Source organism: Triturus cristatus, chromosome 1_1 (assembly GCF_964204655.1).
Source record: "Triturus cristatus chromosome 1_1, aTriCri1.1, whole genome shotgun sequence".
Taxonomy (NCBI): domain Eukaryota; kingdom Metazoa; phylum Chordata; class Amphibia; order Caudata; family Salamandridae; genus Triturus; species Triturus cristatus.
This window is the reverse complement of record NC_140579.1, coordinates 49,536,388-49,564,017: the sequence shown is the minus strand read 5'-3', so window position 1 is coordinate 49,564,017 and position 27,630 is coordinate 49,536,388. Positions and strand designations below refer to the sequence as shown.

Genomic DNA, 27,630 nt, shown 5'->3' with positions numbered 1-27,630 from the left:
CTCCCGGAGTCCTCCAGTGCATAGCTATGGATCTCTTTGCCAGAAGTAATAGAATAACCATGTTTAACCTCTTAAAACTATTTCCCATGAGAGAGGTTTCAGGGAGGAGGGTTTAGTGGCAAAGGGAGTAGAAAATCACAGGCCCCAGAACAGAGAATCTCAAGGTTCAGGTGGGATATAAGCAGATAAACACCAAACAGAGGAACAGAGACTCGCCAGGTTAATTTTGGAATATGTGTGGATAGACATCAGAAACCGAGAGTTAGTAAGAGTAAGTGTGAGAAGCCTGTCGAGTATGCGGGATGAGAGACAGTTGTCATTATAACTAGGTGAGGCTCTTCAAATGCCAAGCTTATGGAAACAGTTCATTGTACTAAAAGTGAACTTGGTGCTTGTGATCCCACACACCTTTACAAACATTAATGCAACAGAATGAAGATTTACAGAGCAGGTGTAGCATCAGTGGAACAGAAGCCAGAAAGAACAGGCCTCGCAGAATGCGGGAGGAAAACGATAAATGTATGCTCTCAAGACCAGGTGGGAGAAGAAGCAAGGAGACCGATAATTGTAAATAAGCCAGAACGAGGGAACATTAGGAGAGAGGACTTGTCAAGAGTGAAGTTTGAGTGAATAATGGCCAGCTTGAAGAAGAGGAGTAAGACACAGGCGAGTGGTATTAAGACAGAGAAAATAATCAGAAGAAGAAAAGAGGGAGATGCTGCATGAGATAATTAATTTACACAGAGAAGAGCAAACCGCCACCAGGAGAACAGACCATAAACCAAGGGTACCAAAGAGCAAGAAGACCAAGGGACTGAAGTGTGGGGATGAATGGGAGTAGAAGGAAAAAGAACGCGAGTAAGAGTTGCAAGAGGGGGAGGAGTGATAATTGGGGGGCGATAACAAACAGAGAGGAGTAAAGCCGCGAATGGTTGGAAGAGAGCAATCAAAGGGGGGAAAATGCATCAAGATGGGAAAACGCAGCAAGGGAGAAAAAAACAACAAGAGGGGAGATCAATGTTCAGAAACCTCCTCCGGGACGTCACCAATATATACTACACGTTAGCAACACATAAGAACACATCCCTCTTCAAAACCATTAAATACTCCCTAGAACACCTTCCAAGTCCACCTGTGCCAGACTCAAAAGACAAATCCACTTCTAACAGCAAGAAATATTGGCAGAAAACAAGAACCTGAGACAGCATCTAGAGCTTCATCCCACCGTGACCCACGCCACCATGCAACAGGCCCACGCGGATCACGCTTAAGATGAGTTCAACAGACTGCCTTCTGCCATCGTGATCACGGTCAAGGCAACTGCATATGAAGGCAATATCCCCATCCCAGGTATTTTAAAAACCTTCCCAAGCAGAGCACTTGTACTTGGCCAGGCGGTCAAGGAAGCACCGACAGCAGGACCTCATCTTTCATTCTTACAGAAAGGTAGCTCTTGCTGCCTTGTAGCAGACTTCAGACCCACGATTCAAAGCCACATCATTCTTAAACTTAGGGGCAAAGCCCTACTTACCAGCTTCGCCGATTTTACCATCACTCTATACAATGAGCTCCCGGAGTCTACACCTCTCAAAGTACTGAGGGTGCTTCGATCATATCACTTCTATCTGGATATACATCCATCGCTTGCCCCGCCAAGCCTTCCCTGTCTGAGATGTGCTGCACCACATACAAAGCAGCAACAAACCTTCACGTCGTCCATAACCGGCCCAGAAAGGAAAGCTCTCCCGAGGCAAGTTTAGGGATAGGAGGGTATAATGCAATATATTTAAATGGATATCATCAGTGAACTAATTATGAACTGCAAAAAGGAACAAATCTTATGGCACACTGACTGTAGGTACATGCTTAAAAAATGTTACAACATCCCTCCAAATAGAAGGCTTGACTCTCCAATCCGAGGATTCAGAAAACGACACATCTCTTCAGAGACAATTTCATTCATCATCAACAAGAGCTTCCTGGCTTGATCCGCCCAGCCGGGTCCCACACAGCTGGAATCCACCCTCTTTATGCTATCGACCTGTTGTGCTTGATTTCCATCATCAAAAGAGCATGTTATGCAGTGCTCAGCTGACCTCTAGCCACGTTCGTACTCTATAACTATAAAGATATATACAATATGGATAGAAAGGAATGCTTCAAGAAGGATAAAAGGGAAAGCGTCAAGCGAGAAGATTAGCATCAAAAGAGACAAATTAAACAAGCATTGGCATAGCCAATAGGTCTCGTCTTTGCGACCTTATAAGTGTTTAGCCATGCAACAGTTCATGTTGTTGCACCAAGGATATTGTGCTGGATAACTAAACACTTATAAGGTCCCAAAGGCGAGACCTATTGGCTATGCCAATGCTTGTTCATATAGGCCTTACAATCAAGTTATACCTCATGAGTTCCCATCCACGAGGGCTGTACCCAACATTGTCATCCCCAAAACTGTCTGTGTGAAGAGGAGCCCTATGCTGTTGTGATTAGACAGACATACGCATGTTGTTTCTCCTCCAGACGATAATTAATGCAGGTCACTAAAATAAGGTGCCCCAAAAAAACCAATAATGTTCTGTAAAATTTCTTAGTCCATGCCAGAGTATCCTCGGGGTTTGTGCAAGGAATGCTGTCAGACCTTAACTGCATAGATTATATGTACAAGACTGTATCAAGGAACCGGATATGAAAAATTATTGGAGTAGAGTCGTTCACATCCTTATAGTGACTGTATAAAAAGATAAAGAGGTTGGGTTCGACATATAAATATTTGAATGCCGAAGGTACGCAATTTCATCTTAAAGCCAGTCTAGATATGTATAGTCCTTGTTTTTAGGCCTGGCTTGGCAGTGCAGTAGTCGCCAAACATGCAATCAACAGAAAAGAACTTTCAGAAGTACTACCGAAGGAGGGGCTTAGCTTTAGTCCACATGGTGGATCAACTGGATACCACAGCATTTGATTGGGCAGAAGTTGTGCTTGCATTGCACTTCTTGAGTTCTGTGAAAGCTTATGCTTTATACCACCTACTGAGTTGATTATGGCGGCAAGCCAATGATCAAGGCTATAGGCCTGATTTGTTGATTATGAAAAGCTATGATAAAGGCAGCAGGGCTGACGTAGTTTCAGCCAAAAGCATATGTTAAGGTCAATAGGCATTTACAGGTGGTATGTTATTACTCTGTATTAAAGCATGCAGAGGTGTATTTTGTTACATGGAATCTCACACGGCACCATAGTAGGCAAGAGTTTTGACACTGGTTACCCTCTCTATTAAACCGTGGAGATAAAAGATTTACACTGTGATCATCCTGGTTAGACCCTCTTGAGAGAGACAGTATTTTTGTTTGCCAACTGTAATTTTGCATCCATTTGTAGTTGTATGACTATACACCTGATGGTTCTCTTGTGGGAAACCTTTTGTTAAATCTAGTAAACTGGAGTTGGTTATGAGGACATGCATGCTAGCATTAAAGGCTACAGGCCTGACTCCTTCATTGGAAAAGGTTACGTCTGATGCCATGGCTCTGAATTATCTATTATGACATGTTGTAACAAAGGCAATAGACCTGGTTTATTTATTGTGATATGCATTTCTTAAAGACAACAGGCCTTCAACAAGGGTGGACTGTTCTTGCATTTTGCTGCTGATTGAAGACAAGTATTTTGTTACGTCAAATTGCAGGGATTACCACAGAAGGCAAGGGATTTTGGTGTTAGTCACCTCCTCTAACAAACCTTGGTGGTAGACCATTTTCATTCACTGTGATAATCCTCGTTAGTCCTTTTTGAGAGGTTTGTTTTATATCGTCTTCAGAACTGTAAATGTGCACATACGAGTAATGCTATAACTGAATGCATGATGGTAGCAAGTTTATGACCACTTTGTTTGTTATGATGTACAGCAGGGCTGTTCAGATGGATGAAAAAGGTCAGGTGGGTCTTTAAAAGGGGTGTGGGGGGCGGAGCCAAGATGGCAGAGTGAGCAGACGTCCTGCTCCGGAGCTCCCGCTAGGATCAGCTACAGCACCGGCCGTCGGGCCGTTAATAGCGCTGACAGTACCGATTTTTCGGAGCCCGGCGACCCGCGACTTCACAGAGGGTGAGGTGGCAGCGGCGGAGAGCGGCAGGAGGAAGGCCCCGCCGAAGAGCACAGTGTGGGCGTGGAATCTGCTGTGCGGCGGCGGCCTGGAGACGGAAATTGGCGGTGAGCAGCGAGAGTGCGCACCGGAGTGGTGCGGGGGCCCTGTGAGTCTGTGGAGGGGATCCACCGCCGCTTAGACCGGACTTGCCGTCCTCTAGGTGCGGGCGATGCCGGAGAGGGTGCGGCCCGCAGGGGGCTCGAGAGTGCACAGAGAGCGGGGTCCGGAGCCCACTGGTAACCCATAACGCGGTGAGAACCTGAGGAACACGCCCCGTCGCATGGTGAACACCGGATCGGCGGCGGGGGGTATGGAGGACCGGGCCGCTCGGGGCCGGTGGGGAGGCCTGCGAGGCTGGGCCTGAGACGCCCGCGGACTGCCTGGAGGTGCCCATACCCCCGGAGCAGCGGAAGTGTGGTACGAGCTGGTGGCGATCGGGGGGCTGCCTACCGGCGGATGGATCGGGCTGGACGGTGGAAATTGGCCCTGCTGACTGGGAGTGGCCGCGCTCGGCGGAGCAGGCCCTAGCCGGACGGCCGCAGTGGAGCACACCGGAGGGGGGCTGTGAGGAGTCCTCGCCTCCCGGAGGTTTGCAGCAGTGGTTGGGACTGGCGGGGCGCTTGGCTTCCCCCGGGGGTCGGTTGGAGCGCACCGGGCAGGCCTGGGGCCGGACGGGATCCATGGGGACCGTGTCCCTGTGCTCGGCCGGGTCTCGAGGTGGACGGAGCTGCTTGAGGTGTTGGGGGAGCCCGTGCCCTGCGCCGGGCCTAGCTGCGACAGGACTTTCGAGGCTGCCCGCCGGGGAGATACCGCGGCCAGGTGGAGTGAGCTGGTTGTCTTCCGGCATTACCGGCGTCCTTCCAAGGACAGTGGATAGACGCGCCTGCCCGTCGGACACACGGGGATCCCCTGGGTGGAGGAGCGGATCCCCGGACTTGGGCCTCCTGCCGAGCCTCGATTGGGTGGCGCTCCCGCGGGGAGGCATTCTACGGGAACACGCAGCGAACAGCGGGCGGTGACATGGCCACGCACAAGAAACGACTGGACAAGAATATCAAGGATTTGATCTCCAAGTCCCCGGGGGGTCTGATGGCTGCGACAGCGGACGCCGGGGGCTCTGGCAAGGGGAAGCTGGACGCTGAGGGCTCGGAGCCTATTACCAAAGCCTTCTTGGAGTCAATGTTCGCTGCTCTGAGGGACGACATTCAAACTTTCCGACAGGAGTTCACGTCTGAGCTCAAGGACGTCCGACGCGATGTGGATAGTATTGGCGAAAGAGTTGCGGACCTAGAGGGCAAGAGTGATGGCAAGGACGAGGAAATCGCAAATCTTCAGCAGGAGATTATCCGCCTGCATGATCAGCAGGTGGACCTACAGGTACATCTTGACGACCTCGAGAATCGCTCCCGTCGTCATAACATCCGAATTAGAGGCGTGAAAGTGGACGACGACACGAAGGACCTGTTCGCCTACTCGCGGGAGCCATTCAATCACATCTTGGAGCGCCCGCTGGATACGAGCCTGGGGATAGACCGAGCGCACAGGGTGGGTCCCCCTAGGGCGTCCTCGGAGTCCCCGCCGGATATCCTGGTATGCGTGCAGGACTACCTTACCAAGGAACTGATCATGCAAAAAGCACGCCGTATGCAGCCCTTACACTTTCGAGATCACAAACCGGTGCTGTTTCAGGACCTGTCTGCGCTCACGCTGCAAAAACGGCGCCTGTTCAGACCTATCACGGCGCACCTCCAGCATAACAACATCCCTTATAGCTGGGGTCACCCCTTCCGTTTGGTCTTTCGTAAGGACGACAAACTCTACCAGCTACGCTCTCTGTCCGAGGCCGCCAGCTTGATGGGGGTGGCCCTCCCCGAGGAAGGAGGGGGAGAGGGGGCCGCCGCCTCCGGCACGGGACAGGCTGGGCCTCGCTGGAGGCAGCAGGGTTGTAGACGCCGTTTTAAAAAACCGCCAGCTGCTGAGATCACGAAGGGTCGTCAGTCCGCGTTGGAAGCTGTGTCAACGGAACTTCCGAGCTCGCAGAATGGCTGACCTGGACAAGCACGGTACCTGATATATGTCTTTTCTTGCAGCTGGATTCTCGGCGGGAGGGAGGCTTCTTTCCATGATTGATGGACGTTCCCCAATGACTTTTTGCCAGTCGCTGGCGTGCGACTGACTATATGGTTACAGTTTTCATGGTTTGGGTTTTTCCTTTTTTAGTTTTGAGGGGGTTTGTTGGGGTGGGAGAAGGGTGGGGGCCCCGTGCTCGTCTTTCTCGCACAGCCTGATTCATCGCTTGCACTCTCACGTCCCTGTCCCGCTGCCACTCCGACGGCTTAGAGCCCCTGTCGGCGCTGCTGTTCCGCGGCGGGGTTCCCAATGCGTTACCCATCATGCCACCCGCTACACTTAAAATACTGACCCTGAATGTCCGGGGTCTTAACAACACAGTCAAATGTAAGGCTGTTATATCCTACCTGGAAAATTCCCAAGCGGATCTCTGCCTCTTGCAGGAAACTCATCTGCTGGCGCGCGACTGCCACTGCCTTAGGTCCCGGAGGTTCCCCACCCAGTTTTTTTCCTCTGGCCCCACAGCTGGAGTGGCGATACTAGTGGCACAGCGATTTCGGGGGGGGGGGGGGGGGGGGTCCTCCACAAAGTGGCTGAGATCAGGGGACGCCTTCTGACCTATCGTCTCGCTCTTGGGGGGATGCCATTCACTGTTAGCTCCATCTACGCCCCGAACGAGGGTTCTGAGCGATTTTTGCATTCTGCACTCACAGAATCCACGACCACACCAGACCGCCATATCATTATAGGGGGGGATCTTAACCTGGTGTTCGACACTGTTCAGGACCGATCCGGTCAGCGCTCACACCAAGCTGGGGCCATTACTGCGGAGGGGCTTGCGCGCTTGCAGGACTTGGGGCTGGACGACCTCTGGCGATCCCTGCATCCCCGCGATAGGGAGTACTCCTTTTACTCCAATGCGCACAAGACCTATGCCTGATCAGATTACCTATTAGTCTCTGCACCGATGAGAGCACTTGCGACAGCAGCGGACATAGGGGTGGTGTCTTTATCGGATCATGCCCCGGTGACCGCTGTGTTCACTCTCCCACCCATACCACGTCCCTCTAGGTGTGGCATCTCAGAGATGGCCTTTTGCACCGCGACGAGGTCCTTCAGCGCATTAAGTGCACCATTCAGGAGTATCACACATATAACGACAACACAGACACTTCGCTGGCTACGCAATTGGCGGCGCTAAAGGCAGTCCTTAGAGGGGAGTTCATTTCTATCTCGGCGGCGGACAATAGGGACCGTGGCCGCAAGAGGGACGAGCTTACGCAACAGGTGGGAGAGTTGGAATGCATGCACCAGAGAACGGGGGCCCGAGAGTATGGCGGCAACTTAAAGCGGCTAGCCAACAGTTGACAGCGCTGGACCAAGACAGGGCGGAGTATGCGGCACTGCGGCTGAAACACGCTTACTATGCAGGGGGGGATAGGTGTGGGCGGCTCTTGGCTCATAAGCTCAGAGAGGTACATCAACGACAGCCTGTTAAGCGGATTTCTAGGGCAGACGGCTCGACAGCAACGGATGATAGTGCTATTGCAGAGGCGTTTTGCGACTTTTATGCATCCCTGTATGCGGAGGCCCCGTTGGCTCGGGCGCAGGGGGAAGCCTTGCTGGATGCGGTGGATTTACCGGCTTTGTCACCTGAGCAGGCCGAACACCTGGACAGAAGCTTTCATTTGGACGAAGTCGTGTCTGCCATTTTGCGGCTTAAACTAGGGAAAGCCCCGGGTCCGGACGGTTTTCCCGCTCTTTTATAAGAAATTTGGCTCGCTGTTGGCCCCGGTCCTTACTAAGCTGTTCAACTCCTTTGCCGCTCAAGGAGCTATCCCAGGCGACCTCCTGGAGGCGTCGATAGGAGTGATTCCAAAGCCGGGCAAGGACGGTGCTCAATGTGGCTCCTACCGCCCGATATCACTCCTCAATGTGGATCTTAAGCTATATACGGGGATACTGGCCTCACGCCTTTGCCCTCTTATGCCGGGGCTCACGAATCCGGATCAAGCAGGCTTCATCCCCCAGAGGCAAACGTCTGATAACACTAAGCGGATACTGCATCTTATAGAGAAGGCCACTCGGGCACCGGGGGAATACATGATGCTTGCCATTGATGCCGAAAAGGCGTTCGACCGGGTTCATTGGCCATTCTTAGAACAGGTACTGGGGCGGGCTGGAATTGGCGACCGCTTTCGCACGCAGGTCCTTAACCGTTATAGATACCCCACAGCCAAGGTTAGAGTGAACGGATGCACGTCTTCCAGATTCCACATTGAGAGGGGCACGAGGCAGGGATGCCCGCTGTCTCCCCTCCTCTTTGCCCTCTATATGGAGCCTCTGGCCCAGAGAGTGCGACAGAACCCAGAGATCACGGGCATCCGGTTTGGGGGCTTTGTTCATACAATCAGCTTGTATGCGGACGATGTACTGCTGTTATTATCTGACCCGGGCCCTGCCCTCCCAGCGTCCTGGGCAGAATTGGAGGCTTTTGCACTGGCGGCCGGGTTTAAGGTGAACGCGGAGAAATCCCTGGCCCTGGATCTGTCGTTGTCGCGGTCCACCCGTGAGCATTTGCAATCCCGACTCCCTATTCGTTGGGCAGCGGACACGATACCCTATTTAGGGATCCAACTAGCCCCATCGCTTTCTCAGATAGCGCAGACGAACTATGCACAGCTGCACGGCAGGATCTGCCGGGGTCTCGACAGATGGCGGCATTATCCCCTCTCGTGGTTGGGCAGGATTGCAGCGGTTAAGATGACCATCTTCCTGCAGATTCTCCATTTCTTTCGCAATATACCTCTTCGTCCACCGGCGGGATGGATTTGAGTGACACAGTCAGATCTGGCTCGGTTTATCTGGAATGGGAGGAAACCGCGGATCTGGCGGGCGCTGTTGGGTTTTGGCCCCGGGGGCGGGTGGTTTAGGGATTCCAGATTTGGGACTCTACTTTCGGGCAGCTCAGCTGCGATATTTAGTGGAGTGGAGTAGATGGGAGTCCGAGAAGCATTGGCTATTTCAAGATCAGGCGGTGGCTGCGCGACCGCTACAGGATATCCCCTTCTTGCGCAAGGCGCATCGACCGCCTAACCTATATGCCTCCTATATTACGCGGGTCCCCCTGGAGGTATGGGACGCCACTAATGTCACGCACAAACTCACATCGTTCCCGTCCCCGCTTACCCCGCTGATAGGCAACCCCGATGTCACCCCGATGTCACCCCGGGACTAGAAGAGGCTGCTTTTTCGAGCTGGAAGGCAGCGGGCTGTAGGTCCCTGTGTCATGTTTATGGAGAGGGGGGGTGACCTCGTTCGCTTCTTTGCGAAGGGAATTCGGGCTGCCGGAGGTGGTGCGGTTACGGTATCTGCAGGTAAGGCACTGGGCGCTTCAGCCGCAGGTCCGCTCGGGGGCGGAGCGGCGCCTTTCCCCCTATGAACGATGGCTTATCACTCGTACATCCGACAAACACCTAGTCTCAGACCTTTATAAACAGTTGCAGGTTAAACACAAGCACACATACAATGCGCACAGGCTCCGATGGGAACGAGAACTGGGAAGAACCCTGACTCATAAAGAATGGGAGGACATCTATTACAGGGCACGACACTCGGCTTATCATATGGGGCTCACAGAGACCCTCACAAAAGTAGTGACTTATTGGTATTATACGCCGGAGCGCATACACGCGATGGACCACACTAGGGAGGCGACGTGCTGGAGGGGTTGCGGGCAACTGGGTAGCCTTACGCACCTATTATGGGACTGTACACACCTCCAACCCTTTTGGAAACTGGTGCTGGATGAAGTGGACAAGCACTTCGAGACAGAGATACCGCGCTTCCCTGCTTATGTGCTCTTGGGTCTGCCCAACCCCCTGACATACCCACTACGCTCCCGCAGAGGCCGATTGATGGCCATCGCGTTGGGGTCTGCTATACAAAACATACTTGCACACTGGCGCACACCTCAGCTGCCGACCTTTGTGGGATGGCTCCACTGCTTGTGGTATGTCCTGGGTATGGAAAAGTTAGCGCTGACCTTGGCTGGGGAGGGAGACAGGTGCAGGGAACTGTGGCAGCCCTTTTTATCGCTCTTGTCCTCAGAATTTAGGGAAGTTACATGTCCCCGATATTTAAGGTTGTTACGTATTGCAGAGACTTCCGATGGGGACGGACATTAAACCTGGCGGGCCTTGGGCGTGCTGTGGAGCGTGGGAGGAGGGGAAAGGGCTTGACGGGCGGCGGGGGGGCAGAGTTATTTGGGGGGGGTTTGGTGGGAAATGGGGGTTCACAGTGGTACGTTGTGGTCTAGTACATGATCATTCAGTTCGAGCACACTTCGGGGGACAAGGGAATGACAAGGGCCCAGATGATTGTTCTGGCATTGTAAGAGGCACTCGGGTCTCTCTGTATGTTCTTTGTCCTGATGTTCTTTGAGCTATCCCTCAATAAAAACATTTAAACCATAAAAAGGGGTGTGGCCAATGAAGCATAAATAGGCCATACCTCTTGGGCAGGATTCCTAAGTAATTAAAGGTGCAGTTCAAAATATGTGAACTAAACTCCTGCGCTTTACGCAGCACACCATCTGACGCTTTAAACAGCATACCACCTGACAAGTATTTAGGTGCCTTTCTGCGAGTTTTCTATTATTGGATACTGACATATCACACAACAACGAACATATGCCTAAAACAAGTCTGACCTATTGGTTTTGCCAATGACCGTTACATAAATGTTTAAACAGGAGGATCACTGATAATATCTCATCTAAACGTAACTCATCTATTTGCCCTCTACCAGACTTAGAGCATTTTTGTTTGTTTGCCCAGATTTATCTGTCGCACATCAACACTATTTAATGCCAATGTTATTTAAACATGCTATTGATACATGGTTCGACGCAATGGCATTGTTTGATTTACCCAACTTAGTTAATATACGCTACCATCTGTATACATTTATTACATCTTTTTTATCTATTAAAACGTTATTCTAATTCTGAGTAATATGCAATATAAATACAAGTATACAATAAATGTGTTCATTCACATCTTTTACCCCATTGTGAGAGAAGACCAACTAGAACTGATCAAAGCCTTCTCTTGACCAAGGTCTTTCATATTCAGTTCCCCTCTGGGATAACAATTGCCTGGCAATGGGTTCTCAGACACACCTCTCCTTTAAGGGTAGATCTAGAAAAGGTATTGACCATAAGCCACTGACCATAGGGGGTGGGCGCAGATGTGCCCAACCCCTGCGGGGGCTGGAGTGGGTTTTCCAGGAGTTAGGAGGAAGAGAGAGGAAACTAAATTAAAGGCTCAGTTGTGCCTTTTAGCAAAACTTGAGAGCAAAGCATTGTGGCTCGCTTTAGTGGTAGGTCTGCTTCAGGGAAACAGGATTTTGATCACAGTGTTGTAAAAGACAGGAGAATGCACCGGATTTGTAGCTGAAATCACTTAGGGTGTTCACCAATCACAGTTGAGTACATCCTGTAAGAACTAATGCAACCAGGCTCAAGGAGACAGGCAACTGGGACAGAAGAAATTACCCACTGAAATAGGTTACGCTTCCTGATGAGTGGGGACACTACTTTGACTTGCATTTCTGTTTCTGAAAGGTTTCTCTGACGTTTAGGGATGCTAGTCGCTTGCTGACCAACAGAAAAGAAGGCACTTGAAGGGCCTGACTGAAAGAGGCCAACCCGATGCAGTGCCCCTTTCCCAAGATGGAAAAACTGTTAAAGATTCTACAGCCAGAGCCAGCTGCAGATGCCTGAAGAAATACATCAAGAGCAGTAAGGACTGGATTTTGGCCTTGAAGTTAAACCTAAATGAAAATGAGGAAAACGTATTGCTTGGGTCCAGGAAGGCTACCCTGAAGAAGCAGAGACGTTGACGAACCAGGAAAGTAATGAGTGGTCCCTACAACTGGAAACTTTGGGTTGGGTTCTAAAGAAATCAGTCCCAAGGACATTTATTCATCAGATATTTTTAAAGAACATTTAAACCTACATGTGATTGAAACTATGTTATGTTATATGGGGTTTTATTGAGCGCTCAGCTACTCAAGCAGAGTGTCCCAGCGCTATCAGACCCGAAACCGTAAAACTCCATCCGGGGAAGGTGGAGCCTATTGGCCAAACAGCCATGTTTTGAGATTCTTTCTGAAGGCCATCAGGCTCTCACTCTTTCTTAGGGACAGTGGAAGGGCATTCCAGGCCCGGGGCGCAAGATACTTAAAAGACCGTCCACCGATCCTGGCAAGCCTAATTGCCGGGATCGTGGTGAGAGACAGTGAAGCTGACCTCAAGGCTCTAGCTGGCAGATGAAAACCGATCCTCTTCCTCAAGTAGCGGGGGCCAGTGCCATGCAGAGTCTTAAATGCCATACTAAGCGCCTTAAATTCAATGCGCCTCTGAATAGGCAGCCAGTGAAGAGATTGCAGCAGTCCTGTAGCGTGAGCGCGGTGGCCAAGACCGAAGATCGCCCGAATTCTGCACAATCTGCAGGCGCGAAAGAAGGAACTTCGGAAGACCCAGATACAGGACATTGGCGTAATCCAGCCTAGATCCTATCAGGGCCTGCACAGTGGTTTTCCTATGAGCGATGGAAAGAAGGGGAAGAAATTTTCTAAGCGCCTTTAGAACCCCGAAGCATTGACCAACCAGGCTCATAATCTGCGGTTTAAAGGTGAGAAGGGTATCCATCTTAACACCGAGATTTTTAGCCAACAAGGCCACATTGGAAGGGGGAAACATATCCGCTGGCCACCAGGACTTCCAACAGGTATCCGGGGGACAGCCGAAGAAAAGAACCTCGGATTTATCCGAGTTGCATTTAAGCGGATTACATTGGAACCAGTTAAAAACCGCACCCAAACAGCCTTTAATAAGATCTCCATCAAAGTCCATATCTTTCTCGCAGGTGAAAAGAAGCTGGGTGTCATCAGCATATGAGACAATCTGGGCACCAAAAGACTCAACCAGCGCCGCCAGAGGGGACATATAGATATTAAAGAGAGTCGGGCTTAATATTGACCCCAGCGGGACTCCCACATCCAAAGGCGGCACTGCAGCGGAGTACGGAGGTGCCCAGACTGTCTGTTGGAGGTTGGTCAGAAAGGACTTGAACCAATTGAACACCGTTCCTCCAACACCAATCTCCGCAAGACGCGTTAATAGGCGGTCGTGAGGAACGGTGTCAAATGCCGCCGAGAGATCCAGCAGCACCAACAGTGCCTTCCCCCCAGAGTCCTGGACTTCCTTAATGGCCTCAGCCACCTCCAACAGAGCCGTTTCCGTGCTCATATTTGCACGGAAACCAGATTGAGTATCATGCAAAACACCATGAGACTCAACAAAATGTGAGAGGACAGACTGAACATGCTTCTCTGCCACTTTTGCCAGGGCCGGGAGTAAAGAGATGGGTCGGTAATTAGCATGAATGGTATGGTCCAAGGAGGGCTTTTTCAGGAGTAGGAATGACCATCGCCCGTTTCCAAGTAGACGGTACTATCCCTGTTTCCAATGAGCAATTTAAAATTGGGTTAACCATAGGGTTAATAGCATGAGCAACTTTGGCCAGAAACTTTGCGGGACAGGGGTCCAGTGGAGAGCCAGATCTCATTTTTAGAAGAATTTCCAAAGAAACTTGAGGTTCAATAGGAGGAAAACTCATCAAGCTGGGCCTTCCCAGATCAGGCACATCGGACTGGATTTTAGGACAGGGCAGTCCCCCCCGCACCAAGGAAGGAAAAGTTGCCTGAATGCTCCTGATTTTATTGGCAAAGAAATTAGCTAATTGCAGAACCCAAGGTTCAGAGAAAGAACACTTAGGAGAAATAGCAACTGGTGATGTGAATTCCTTCACAATTGCAAAGATTTCTTTACTGGTGTTGGCGGCTTCTTCGATCCTTTGAGCTAAGTAGGCTTTTTTGGCCAGATAGATTTCCTTATGATAGGCCTTGATACAAGACCTATAGGCCTCCTTCATAGGATCCAGGTAGTTTGCTCGCCACGCTCTCTCGGCCTTCTTACAAAGCCTTCTGCTGGAATTCAGCACATGCGTGAACCATGGGGCAGACACACGTGAGGATTTCTTAAAGGACCGCCTAGGCGGGGCCAAGTCCTCCAGACATTGCACTAGCCATGCTTGAAAATGAGTAAGGTCCAGTTCTAAATCCCCTGTAAGAGAGCAGGGGTGAGTCAGTCGATACTGGTCAATCATTTCCGGTGTTACTTGGTGGAGAGGACGCGATAACCGGGGCTGACATCCGACATCTCTACTAGTTACAGTAATTTTAGACTGAATTTTAAACTATGGTTGTAAGTGGCAGTATTTAACCATTATAACGTAGGGCAATGCGTTATACATGTGCCAACAATTAATGTAAGCTGCCTTCAAGAGGCCATTTTTGAGAACCTCTGCCAAGCTGTTGGTGGTGTTACTTTAATACTTCCAAACACTACTTTTGATGAAAAAAGCACTTCAATTCTTGTCTTCAAGTCTCCTGAACTATAGATCATATTTACTTAATTTATGTGTTATTGTGATCATAACTGTTGTTCTTTTTAACTAAATCGGATTGGGAATTTTTACTTATTATAAAACTGTGATGTTTTGATGTTGCTGTTTTTGTACACATGTACATTTCCCTTGCTTCTTTTGCCATACGGAGTTAAACATGAGATTTATCGCGGCAACCTCTCCACCTATAAGAAATGAGATTGTGTTGACTTTGAGGAAGCACCACTTCATATCAAAATAAAGACATCTCTTCAGTATTCCTACAATTATGGGCTACAGAGAAAGAGGGACCCTTCGCTGTCTTTCAGGAAGTATGCAAGTTTGTAGTTGTTTTGTAGGTTGCTACTTCCGATTGTCTGTTTAGCTTTCGACCAAGGGGCAACTCAACGTTTTAAAGCAGGCAAGACAATGATGGCGACCTGAGGGCCAAATGGATGTGCATGCAGCCAATGGAGAAAGGGCCATTTCCCGACCAAAAAAGGAAGGCGAAGCTGAGCCTCACTTCAAAAGAAAACAAGCATTGGCATAGCCAATAGGTCTCACCTTTGGAACCTTATAAGTGTTTAGCCATGCAACAGTTGCATAACTAAATACTTATAAGGTCCCAAAAGCGAGACCTATTGGCTATGCCAAGCGGCTGTGCGGCCACGAAAGTGATCGCGATCAAACATCAAAGAGGCGAAAGTGCGGCGCACGCGCCCCCGCACACATGCACTGTAGCCCTAGGCTGGCCTGGTAGCACTTTTTGGAGCCCTCTCAAAAAGTCTCGCCAGACCAGCACATGCGCTGGGTCAGGCGAGACCTAAAAAGAGGGCTGGGAAAAGGACCCAGGGGGCAAAGACAAGAAGCAGGTGAAACGAAGAGGAAGAAACATATGGGCCCCCCCCCGAAAAGTTTGCTGAAAAGCAGGGGGAAACTAGAGAAGCAGCTGGAACAAAAAGAAGCAGAATGGGACTGGATCAGTGAGTCTTACAAAACAGAGACTGTGCCTAGAAAGCAAAGAAACAGGGTACTGCCTAGGGGATAGGAAAGGAAGTTACAGCACAGCATGTGGAGTCCTGGTCTAGACGTCTGACCGTCATCCTGCATGTATGGATACCGACAGGGAAGACTCAAACTTTTGTTTTTTTAGAGGTCGCTAAATAGAGCATAAGTAAATTCAGGAATAAAATCCATTCGTCTACAAATGGTACATATTCTGGGGTGGGGGAGAGAGATACAAATTCTGGGTCAGGGGAGATAGAATGGGAAACGAGACACAGACCATGGCCATTTAGTGGTCTGTAGCCATGTGCATGGGCTTCTATTCGAAAGGCCTTACTTGTTCGGTTGGTGAAGATGTCTGCTCCCCAAGAGAACAATTCATCGAAGGAGCAGGGAAGAGAAAAGCTGTCGGACTATGTGTGAGGAGTTCTGTTGGACTTGGCCCTTCTGGCAGGTTCACCCCTAAACTTTTTGCTTTTACTGGTGACCTGGTGGTAGTGATTTTTTGGTTCCTGCGCACTTTCCCTGTGTCCCAGAGTAAAGTGCGTGTGCACTCTGAATGCATTTGGTGAGATAGGCCTGCCCTCCCATAGGAATGCATGGGGAATGTATGTGTCCCTGGTAGTTCCTGATGCGTGGGGTGTGCAGGCTCGAGTTTGGTATGTGCGGACTCGTGTGATTGAATGCTACGCAATGATGTATAATGCGTGATTATGTCATGTGCGGAAGTGCCACTTCTAGGAGTTGGCATATTAGTGTAAAATGTGTCTGGCGTGTGATTGGCTGGAGCTGGCTGGTGAGCCTGGCTTCAGGAGTCTGGGTGGGTCTGCCCAAGTGGTGAGTGTGAGATTAGCATGCTGATGGCTGGGGAGGAGTGCCCCTTGGACCTGAATAGGGCAGGGATTTCCCTACACAATGCTGGCTCCGCCCCCTCTGGTGCAACTGATGACCCTAGCCCTGACAGTGAATAGAGTGAGGGGCTGAGCACATCAAGGGTGCTCCCCAACCAGCTGCGACTGGTTTTCCCCCTCACCCTGAACCAAGAACAAAGGGAAAAGGTGTATAAGAAGGGGCTGTGTCCCCTTACAATTTGTTCTCTTCCAGGATCCTATCTGAGGGGGGCTGCTGCTGTAGCTGGACCAGAAGACCGCCACTTGGACTACCTCCCTGCCTGGAGGCCCAGTGAGCTGGTTCTGGGTCCAGCCTTGCCCCCCCCTGCCTTGCTGCATACAGGGGAGAACTTTGCTGGACTTTGGTATTCTCCCCTGGAGCGCCTGGAGGTGCTTTTATTTGACTTGTAGCGCTGGGAGCGCTTTGTTTGGGACCCCAGCGTCGAGGAGCGCTTTCCTTGGCGCTTCACTGAAGCCTCCAGCGCCTAGAAGCGCTGGACTTGCCTTTGGCGCAGAGAGCGCTTTCCCCTGTGCCCTCAGCGCCAGGAGCGCATTGTTTCTGATGGCGGGTGCCCACCCCGCTTAATTAATTCGTTCTATAGCGGGTGCCCACCCCGCTTATTTCCACCTATTTGTACTTTAATGCGAAGGCGGGAGCCCACCCCGCGCTTCGGAGAAAGTCGAGAAGATCACCGCCGCGGCCGGGCTCATAGGAAGTCAGGCAGCCACAGAGGGGACGGGGGCGTGGCCAAGTACAGGAAGCGGACGGGAGCCTACCCCGCGCTCCTGCAGCCGGACGAGGGAAGCCCCACGGAAGGAGAGTCCGCGCCGGGACCAAGAAGTGAAGACGGACGGCGGCTTCACCAGCGGGGCTCCCGTGTGTGGTGAGAGCCCCGCGGGTGTGTGTAGAGTCCGGAGGAGTCCCTGCCAAGTCCCGGGTCCCAGGAGGGGGCCCGGGTGAATCTCCAGTCACCGCTGCAGAGGGAACGCCACCTCCCAGACAGACGGTGAATGCGGGCGTCCCTGCTCCGGGCATTGTGTGATTAAGGGCCCCGAGAGGGCTCCAACTGCGAGGAGGTATTTCTATCGTGCCGGCACAAGGCACGGGGGCAGTATGAGTGTCGGGCGGCCCCGGAAGGCAGCGGGGCCACCCCAACGTGTTCCCGAGCCCCCAACTACGGGGGCATTTTCATTTTGTTGACTGGTAAGAGCGGCCCTGGAAGGCAGCGGGCCGCTCCAACGTTGCCCCACATTTGGTCCAGAGCCCACGAGGCTCCCACGCTGGGCATTGTTGTTTCAGAGCGCTCGGGCGCTCCAACTTTGGGGGCACATTGTTCTTGAGCCACGAAGGCTCTAGGGGGCATTTCTTGTGGTTAGAGCCCAGAGAGGCTCCACGTGACTGCTATATTTGTTTTAAAAAGGCACAGTGGTGCCCACGCTCATTTTCCCAGCTGCCCAGCACTTAGTGGGCAGCAGCAACGTGTAGGTTGTGCCTTGTGCGCCCTGGTTTGCGCAGCCTGCGTAGCCTTGCCCTGACTCTGCTGGACACAGGGCGTTTGAGCCCCTGAAAGGCCAGGTTGGCCTGGGGACAGGTTGCTGTGTTGTGCCCTCACCTAGGGTACGGGATTATTGTTACTGGTGTACTTTTGCGCCGGCGCAATGCCTTGATGCTATGTTTCTGTCTAGCTGTGCCTATGCGTAGGAGAGGGTTTTTCCTGGTATAGGTTATGCTGATGTGTTCATGATTCCCTGCGTAATATTTTCCTACGGTGGTTAGGGTTGCGTAGGTGGTACTTACCTGTTACCAGGGATTACTGGTTGTGCGCTACATTTTCTATTTTGTGCTACAGTAATTTTATATCCTATGTTCTAGGTGCTAAGTTCTAAAAGTGCTAATTTCTGACAGTGGTCCATGTGGCCCTGTCCCCTGTACATATAATCCCTTGTAAAATTCTGCCCAGTGCCAGTTGGCACAGTGTAAATTGTGTGACTAGTATCTCATGTGTTTTGGTATAATACAAAGGCTATTGTTATATAATACCTTGTGTGGAGTTTCTTTTGTGGTGGGCCTTGGGTGTTGTTGCTGGGTGCGTGCGCAAACGCTTTACACATCGCCTCCGGGATAAGCCTGACTGCTCGTGCCAAGCTACCAAGGGGGTGAGCAGAGGTTATCTTTGGCGTGTAACTCCCCAGCCCTAACTAGAGTGGTGGTTTCTGCCTGGCTTTGGCGCCAGCCCTAGCCAACCAGAAATCGCCATTTCTAACAACTTCATATATTTAAAATGCCATGCAAGAAAGATATGCGGGAATTGTGTGATTCTCTTTCTTAAAACGAGAAGGGAGGCTGCAAGGAAAGGAGTATCACAAGTGATCCGCAAATAACTGCAGATGCTGGTTGTCAACTCCTTCTGCGGGAGCTGGTCACATTAAAGATGATTTAGGATAGGATAGGATATATGTTTTTAAAGCAGTGGCGTCTTGGCGCAAGAGTGAGTACGAGTATTACAGCCTATACCATACACCTATGTTATGGCAAACAGCCAGGTCTTCAATTCTTTCCTAAATACTAGTCTGTTTGATTGAAAATGCATGGCTGTTGGCAGTGTATTCCACAGCTTCGCTGCGCAATGGGAGAAAGCTCTCCCACCCATCTCACTTTCCTGATCCTATCAATATGGAGAAGACCCAACGTGCTGGATCTTAGTGAGCGAGCTGGAGTATAGGGTCTGAACATTTTTTGAATGGCCTTGGCTCCTCCACCATAAAATGCCTTGTGGACCAAGCATAGGGCCTTGAAATCAACTCGCCGCTGGATGGGAAGCCAATGAAGGGCTCTTGGTATGTTTAGGAGTAATCTGGCAGCGGCATTTTGGAATGATTGTAACCTGCTCATTTGGAATTTGTTGGTCCCCAGTAGCAGGTCATTACAATAATCTAACTTGGACAACAGAAGAGCCACTACCACTGTCTTCTGTAATTCCTTCCCGATAAAGGGAAATATCTTCCTCAAGGTTTTAATTCAAAAGAAACAGGAAGAGGTGAGGCTGTTTACCTGGGCAGAGAAGGTTAGTTGACGGTCGAAAATAACTCCCAGGTTTCTAACCTTAGGAGCCGGACTGGGGCATTCTCCAGCTGTCGTTGGCCACCACGAAGCATCCCACTGGGGTTGCCCCTGGCCAAACTCGATAACCTCCGTCTTATCCGTATTAATTTTTAGGAAGCTGTTGTTCATCCCGGTCATAATCTCCTCTAAACAGGTGTGGAACCTGATGGCTGTATCTTCAGGCTGTTTAGCAATTGAGATTATGAGCTGGGAGTCATCTGCATATGACACTAAAGCAAAACCATGCTTCCTAATGAGACTGGCCAGGGGCAGCATATAGATATTAAATATCGTTGGTGATAATGCTGATCCCAGGGGAACCCCACAGGGCAGATAAAAGCTATCTGACTGCAGGCCCTCCCAGTACAGGCTCTGTACTCTCCCCTCCAGAAATGAGGATAGGAGGGACAGAGCCGAACCCCCGATCCCTACCTCCCCCAGCCGCTGCACTAACACCGTGTGGTTCACAGTGTCGAAGGCTGCCGACAGGTCAAGTAATACAAGAACTGCATTACCCCCACTATCAACTGTTCTCCGGATCTCCTCGGCTGCTACAATTAAGGCTGATTCGGTCGTTAACATTTACGTAACCTAGGGGACTCGAAAAAGCTAGTGGCCAAATGAACAAGCAAGGGCAAACCCTTTAAGTTTGCATGCCCAAATGTACATAAATTATTGTGTAATGTCACTGTGCAACCTGGTAAATGGCGCCAAAAGCTTTGGGAATAAAAACGTGGGCACAGAGATAGAATGTACAGAGACAAGTCTCAGATATTCTATGCATATTTGTGCATGCCTCTAATTATCTGTGTTAGCACAAGGTCAAATCTCCTGGTTTGGCGAACGCTTATTTGCTTTATTCAATGAGACACTCTAAAGTGTTCTCTCACTTTGGGTCCACTACTCTTCGTCCCATGAACTGAAGCTGTGCCTTACTGATGAGGGCTAACAAGGCCACTTCGGATGTGGACATGTCTGTGTTCTCATCCAGAGGATACACCGCTTAGTGGGTTGGGGGAACTGTTGCCATAGGTTCAGGCATAAGGCTTATTTGCACAGAGCTAGTTCCTATCTGCAAAGGTACAGTAAACACAACAAGCATTGGCATAGCCAATAGGTCTCGCCTTTGGGACCCAATAAGTGTTTAGCCATGCAACAGTTGCATAACTAAATACTTATAAGGTCCCAAAAGCGAGACCTATTGGCTATGCAAAGCGGCCCTGCGGCCGCGAAAGTGATCGCGATCAAACATTAAAGCGGCCGTGGGGCCGTGAAAGTGAAAGTAATCGCGGTAAAGCGGGGTGCGTGCGTGCGCCCGCGCGCATGCACTGTAGCTCTAGGCTGGCCTGGTAGCACTTTTTGGAGCCCTCTCAATAAGTCTCGCCAGACCAGCGCATGCGCTGGGTCAGGCGGGACCTAAAAAAGTGTCTCCAGTACTTTAAACAAGCTTCCGACACAAATAGCTGCTATTGCAAATGTGCCATTTTCCTCTGCACAACATTTTATGGGTGTTTTAACATTACCTCCAATGGGTGAACACGTTGTTGCTCTATATGCAACATATTTTAATGCAAAAGGTGATAATTAACTGCACGCACAGTGGTGCCTAGCCTCACCCTTACCCTCTCCACTACATGTCGTACCTATAAGCAGCAGCACTACCACACCTTTCTTGTTTTAACCTCATATACATCATTCAACATATCCAATCTAGCTCCAACTTCAGAAAACATCTTTTGGGCACTAACAACCTAACGTTTTTGTGCAAAAGCAAACCTTACTAATCGTAGGGGAAATGGCCAGTTCCTCATTTATTTAAATAGGAAAGGTTTAATTGATTTCTGAAAGGCCAAATAATTTTGGATTTTATTTACAAAGATTGGAAGTTCATTCCGAAACTTATGATCCTGAAAGAGAAATCACCATCCCCGACCGGCAAGCTCAATTTGTCTGGGGAACTGGAAGAAGAGAATACCCTGAGGATCTCAGAGATCTTTGTGGATAGCAGTGCTTTAGATGTTTATCAGTCAGATGAGTGTTTATTGTTGTAGACTTTATGAGAAAGGCAGAGGATCTTCGGTCCAAGGACAGCCAGTGAAGCCTATGACATACAGCCGTCGTACGATCATTTCTTTAGCTTACAGACCAGACTTAATTCTGGAGCCTAAATGTTTGAATTTCCAGCAAGCCTAAATTTGGGGAATTACGCTTCTAACCTAGCTATAATGCAAGAACATACTACCATAGCGCAGGGATCACTTGGAAGGAATATTAGAATGTTCCTATGTGCCTTCTCCAAAGCTAGGGTTAACAGGGGACATGTGAAGGACAGAGTCTCATGATGAATCATCTTCCACGATTAGATCTTTGCCACAGGGATTGGTGGGTCACCCACAATGAAGGCTGTAAGCAGATGCTTCAACAAACTTACCTGAGAAGTAAGATCTCTGGTTTTGTCAATGTTTAGGTTTAGGAAGTTGGGGTCCACTCATTGCTGGGCAGGGCCCAGATCATCATGCAAACTGACTCAGCGATCCACTGCTTTTTGGTTTAGCTGCATCATGATATGTGTCATCCATGTATGAAAATGCTTGGCATCCAAATGAGTGGATAAGTCATAGCAGAAGTTGAATGCTGAGATTAAATTGCATCAGGGACAAGGAGGTGTCTTGCAGCACACCGCAATAAATTATGTCACATGTCTACAAAAAGGTAGCCAACCATACCAATTGTGTGAGCCTTTTTAAGAAAGATCCAAGCTAACTGCACAGTAAACCTACGAACCTTCAGTCTACAAGTCTTCTTAACAGCACTTTGTGGTGTACTGTACCAAAGTCAGCATAGAGATCCAGGAGTATCATTATGACTGCATCATCTTGATCTGTCATAGAGACTAGCACCATCTCAGCACCGCTCTGTTAGCAAAAGTCCAGATGCCAGTCATTCATCCAAAGGTTTGCCTCTTCCAGGACCATGGACAGTTATTTAGCTACCAGCTTATCTAACATTTTTCCTTAGGCTGGTAGAAGTGCTATTTGGAGATAATTATTATACATTTTTCTTTTTTTTCCACACAAATACATCCAGATGTTTTTGTTTTCAGTAAAGTATCTAATGGCTCTTTCTTCCATGAGGCCTGAACCATACCAGACAGAAGTAAGAGTTTCCAGAAGTTCAGTGGTTTTTCCCATCAGTAAAGGAGCAGGAGTTTTTAGCACAGCAGAAGTGTAGGGTGACTCCAACTTAATAGATAAGAGTGAAGGCACTACTTCCTCTATAGCTTCTGAAGCGGATTGTTTTTATTTTTAACTATTTTCCATCAACATCTATCTGCACAGGAAGTGACATAACTGGATTCTCCATCACCCATCTGCACAGGAAGTGACATCACTGGATTTCCCATAACCTCACTACTCTCCCTTCCCAGGACCTACTTAATGGCTGCCACAGCGTCGACACGCAGCAGGTGTACCACTGACACACCAAAGGCAATGCAGTCAGTGCCCGTCTGCACCTGGACCACGCTCAATGTCAGAAACCCCGGTCCTCTGCCATTTCATCGCTACCATGCTTGACCGTCTGCCTGATAAAACCCCAGCCTCTGCTCCACATGCTGCTGCCGCACCACACAACATTGAGGGAGAATTCTCCTGCACTTCCTTCAAGCTTTCTTGCACTTACCAAACACTCATCACACTGGCAGCACAGAACACTCGCTGACACAAACAGTCCTGCAATCACCTACACAACAATTCACACTTGCGTGCATGCTTATCAACACCCAGTCACTCACCAAACACGCCACAGATATCTAGAACATGCTGCACGACAATGCCCCAGATCTACTTTTTTCATGGAACCTTGGCTGAACACTACATTGGGCCGTGGCTGAACACTACATTGGCCCATGACATCACCACAGCCATCCCCCCTGGATACAAAAAGGCCAAGCAAGACACACTTTACAAGCCCAGAAGCGGAATCACCATCATCCACAAGAATACCATCGGCTGCATTACATCCAAGGACAGGTCTCATGCTGCAACATTGAAAACCTGTCATTCAAAGTTCATGTCACAACCAACTTAACCCTAAATGACACTCTCATATAAAGACCACCGGGACTGCGCACCAACTTCACCGACCCCATTACAGCCTTTGTTGCACCATCACCCTCAATGCTAGCAATTACATCCTACTTGAAGACCTCAACTTACACCTGGAAGACCAACCATGTCAACTCCAATTCGAGAGCCCTCATTGAAGACCTTGGAGGCCTGGGCCTCACCCAATTAGTAAAGCGGCCTACCCACTTCGCCGGATACCTGCTGGACCTTATTTTCTCAAACTTCTGCGACATCCAAGTCGACATGCCCAGACCAGTTCAATAGGCAGACGTGCCCTCGTCTAGTTTAGCATCCAGTCCTAACGCGCATGCACCACCTCCAGACCAGCCTGCCAAAAGTGGAACAGCATTACTGACAAAGACGAACACCACTCTAAACACCCACCGACCAGAACACAGCATTTGTCTCCCCAAAGACAGCAAGAATTTCAAAAGTTGAAACCAAAAATTGGGCTCCCTCCTCCATCAACCCTCTGGCCCCCCTCAAATACAACAAGATCCCAAAACTTCCTCCAGCAACTGGACCAGAAAGACCTCGATAAATGCATCCCGATCTTATCCAAAGTACCAATGCTACCCTCATGGCATTATTAACTGTGCCAACAAGGGATTTCTTTTAGTACACTCAGTTCAGCATTCAATATGCAAAGCAATAGTGGCAAGCTCCGTCTGGTAGCTCACATTCGATTATTCAAAAATTGAATTTACTCAATTCCATCAGACTAAATCTGCAACAAATACTCTTCAAAAGGGTGTGTTTTAAAATGCAAACTTTATAATGAAAAAAGATTTTTCAAAGGGTACAAAAAACTATTACAGATATAAATATAAAACAACACACAGCAACTGAGGTTACAAATAATTCGTTGTTACACCTCATGGGCACTAATGTGAGCATCTATTCCCAACAATATATATAGAAGGAAAATGTAACGGATCAAAACAGAAAACAAATCTTTAGGAAAAGTAAATCACAAAGGAATTAGATGTGGTTGTCGACGTTTCGGTCTATAGGGTTTAAGCATCCGTTAGACCATCTTCAGGACTATGAATTTGAATGTTGAATGACCCTTAAATAATTTAGGCCACTAACACTGCAGTCAATATTTGTGGACTGTGGCCTCAACACGTTTGTCACAGGACAAACAGTGATGAGGTAGGCACATTTTGAGTATTAAATACAATGATGTGTCAGGAAAAGGCGAAATTCAAGTTTCAGAGACAAAATGGGGGACTTAAAAAAATATAGGAAGGGTGGCAGGAACAGAAAGCAACCGATGGCATAGAAAAAGTACTTAAGATTATGGAGACATCACGATGGGCTGACGGCTTATAGGAAGGGTGGCAGGAACAGAAAGCAACCGATGGCATAGAAAAAGTACTTAAGATTATGGAGACATCACGATGGGCTGACGGCTTAGAAAGGAGGCAGTCGCACCCTGTCTGAGGCAGAAAGTCCAGAGCTGTTGACAACACTTTCTCTGTGTTTCCCTAAAGTGCATTCGTTATAACCAGCCTGCTTGTTTATTTGCTCCACTCTCGGAAAATGTCACGAGTTTAATCAATGTATGCAGTAAAAAACTCAACTCCGCCCCGTAAAATAACCATGGCAGTTGTCTGGGGGTGAAAGGCAAGAGGGCTATCATAGACAGGATAGTAGATCACTTGCCATCCTCATGCAGTTTCCTGGGCACCGAGATTTGTGCATGCGAGTCTCGAGAAGGGAAACTGCGGTACAGGTCACAGGAAAGACAGCAGCTTGTGCAAAGCAAATATGTGTGTGCGCAACCTGCCACCGGTAGAGGGGCAGAACCTCGCTACCTTATTCCGACATCAATGAAAATGCATACCACTGCCAGAACACGTGGGTATTTATGCAGAGCAAAGTGCAAAAACTACACCTGCGAGTCGCCATAGTCCACTGTCCACTGATGGATGAAGGCTTACACACCGAAAGTCACGTGACGCGGGCAGACCAATAAGTCTTATTACAAAGAGCGCACAGACCCGCAACGCCAGAGCCCAGCAAGTGCGCATTTCTCCTCCACGCAGAGGACACCTCGTCCATGGCGCCCTCGACCTAGCCGCCTCCCCTGAGCCTCGCAATTCGAGCTCTGGCCACAACACACAGTTTCGCCTCAAGTCAGTGAGATCTCCACGGGAGCCACCACACAAAGCGCCTCACCTGAGCGCCCAGTTTCGTTGAGGTCCGTGAGGCGAGCTGTCACTGCGGGGTCTGTTTCGGACACCTTGGTTACCGTGAAGTGCGGCATGCCTGCCTCGAGGAGACTCTCCGGTAGTCCTGCCTGCCTGCTCGGCCTGTGCTGGCCTAGAGGGAGGCAGCGTCCCGATTGAGAAGCACGTGACCGATGCTGGGGCGGAGACGCCACCCAGCCCTGCCCCGCGCTGTTTATCCGTCTCTTAGCAGCGTACGTTTTGCCGCCAACCGTGCTCTCCGCACTCAGCAGCCGCCAGGCACCTCGACGCGCACCTGGAGACGCCAACACACGCAGGTGCACAAGTGTACACTTTCATTCACGCAAACCAAATCAAATCAGGTGTTTGTTAAGCGAGACTACTCACCCAAGGGTCTCAAGGCGCTGGGTGTGTGTGTGTGTGTGTGTGTGTGTGTGTGGGGGGGAGGGGGAGGGGGGGCTTCGCAGGTTCCAGTCCATCAAGGAGGGGGTCTGTCGAAGAGCCAGGTTTTGAGGTTGCTTGCGAAGACTGGGAGCGATATTGTCTGTCTGAGGTGGAGTGGAAGGTCGTTCCAGGCTCTGGCCGCGCGGAAGGAGAAGGAGCGGCCTCCCGATCTGGTCTTTCTGGTGCGGGGGACCACTGCGTAGGAGAGCTGGGCTGATCGTAGGGTCCTTTTGGGTGTGTGGAATTTGAGTCGGCTGTTCAGGTATGCTGGTCCGGTGTCTTCGAGGGCCTTGTGAGCGTGGGTTAGCATCTTGAAGGTGACTCTAGCTTCGATGATGAGTTTGCAGGTGCTGGCAGTGTCTTGGCAGGTTGAGGACCAGTCTTGCGGCGGCGTTTTGGATGATTCACGCGTACGTGCTATCATGTTATATGTGCTGGGCGACTGAAGAAAAGATCTCACTGTTAACACGAACACAGGTGGAATGCACCTCGAGCATTCACGCTCATCAGTTCTCAGTTACGATTCACACCTCGTGATGGCTCCGCCGAGGGATCCACCTGCATTTGACAGAACTGGCACACTCTTGGTTACAGGCCCGTTTTGAATAGGTAGAATGGCAGTTGTCCACAAGCGCACAACCAGGGGCTGTGCTACAGCACCACAGATAGCAAACATCCAGTCATATGTCAGGCACCAACAGATAGGGTGCCCAGATGCCTCGGTTTTCACGGACAGTCATGGTTTTCAGTGGACTGTTCAGGCGTCCCAAGGTTTTTCTTAATTTTAAATACTCTTTTCTTTCAGGCTGCACAGAAGGCAGCCAGCTGCGTGCTCCCAGCAGAGGTGAGACAGAGTGAGCAGGCAGGGCCGGTCCTACTATTTGTAGGGTCCTGAGCAGGATAGGAACATGCCGGGCCCCTCTAATTTGCATAAGATGTAATGTCACAGGAAGTGTCAACTGACCATTCATTTTCTGGCACTGTTAAAGCGGCTTTGCAAGAAGCTACTTCTCTAATGTGGATATCACAGAGATGGCTACAAATACAAACAATAGCCCTAATAAAATAAGTGCAAATGTTTTAAAGCTCTATTAAGTAGAAATACAACACGTCAAACTGGGTTGAAATAAAGGCCTTT

The 27,630-nt window shown here is 49.7% G+C and overlaps 1 protein-coding gene across 1 annotated transcript in view; it reads right to left on the bottom strand.

Annotated features, from left to right (window-relative positions):
- Positions 1-26,232, bottom strand: part of LOC146869338 (solute carrier family 12 member 6-like) — an 836,907-nt gene extending 810,675 nt beyond the window's left edge. The window contains exon 1 of the mRNA XM_085651026.1: positions 26,038-26,232. Within this exon, the coding sequence (XP_085507152.1) occupies positions 26,038-26,125 (88 nt within the window). The 5' untranslated portion in view covers positions 26,126-26,232. The remainder of the gene's footprint in view (positions 1-26,037) is intronic.
- Positions 26,233-27,630: the final 1,398 nt, after the last annotated feature.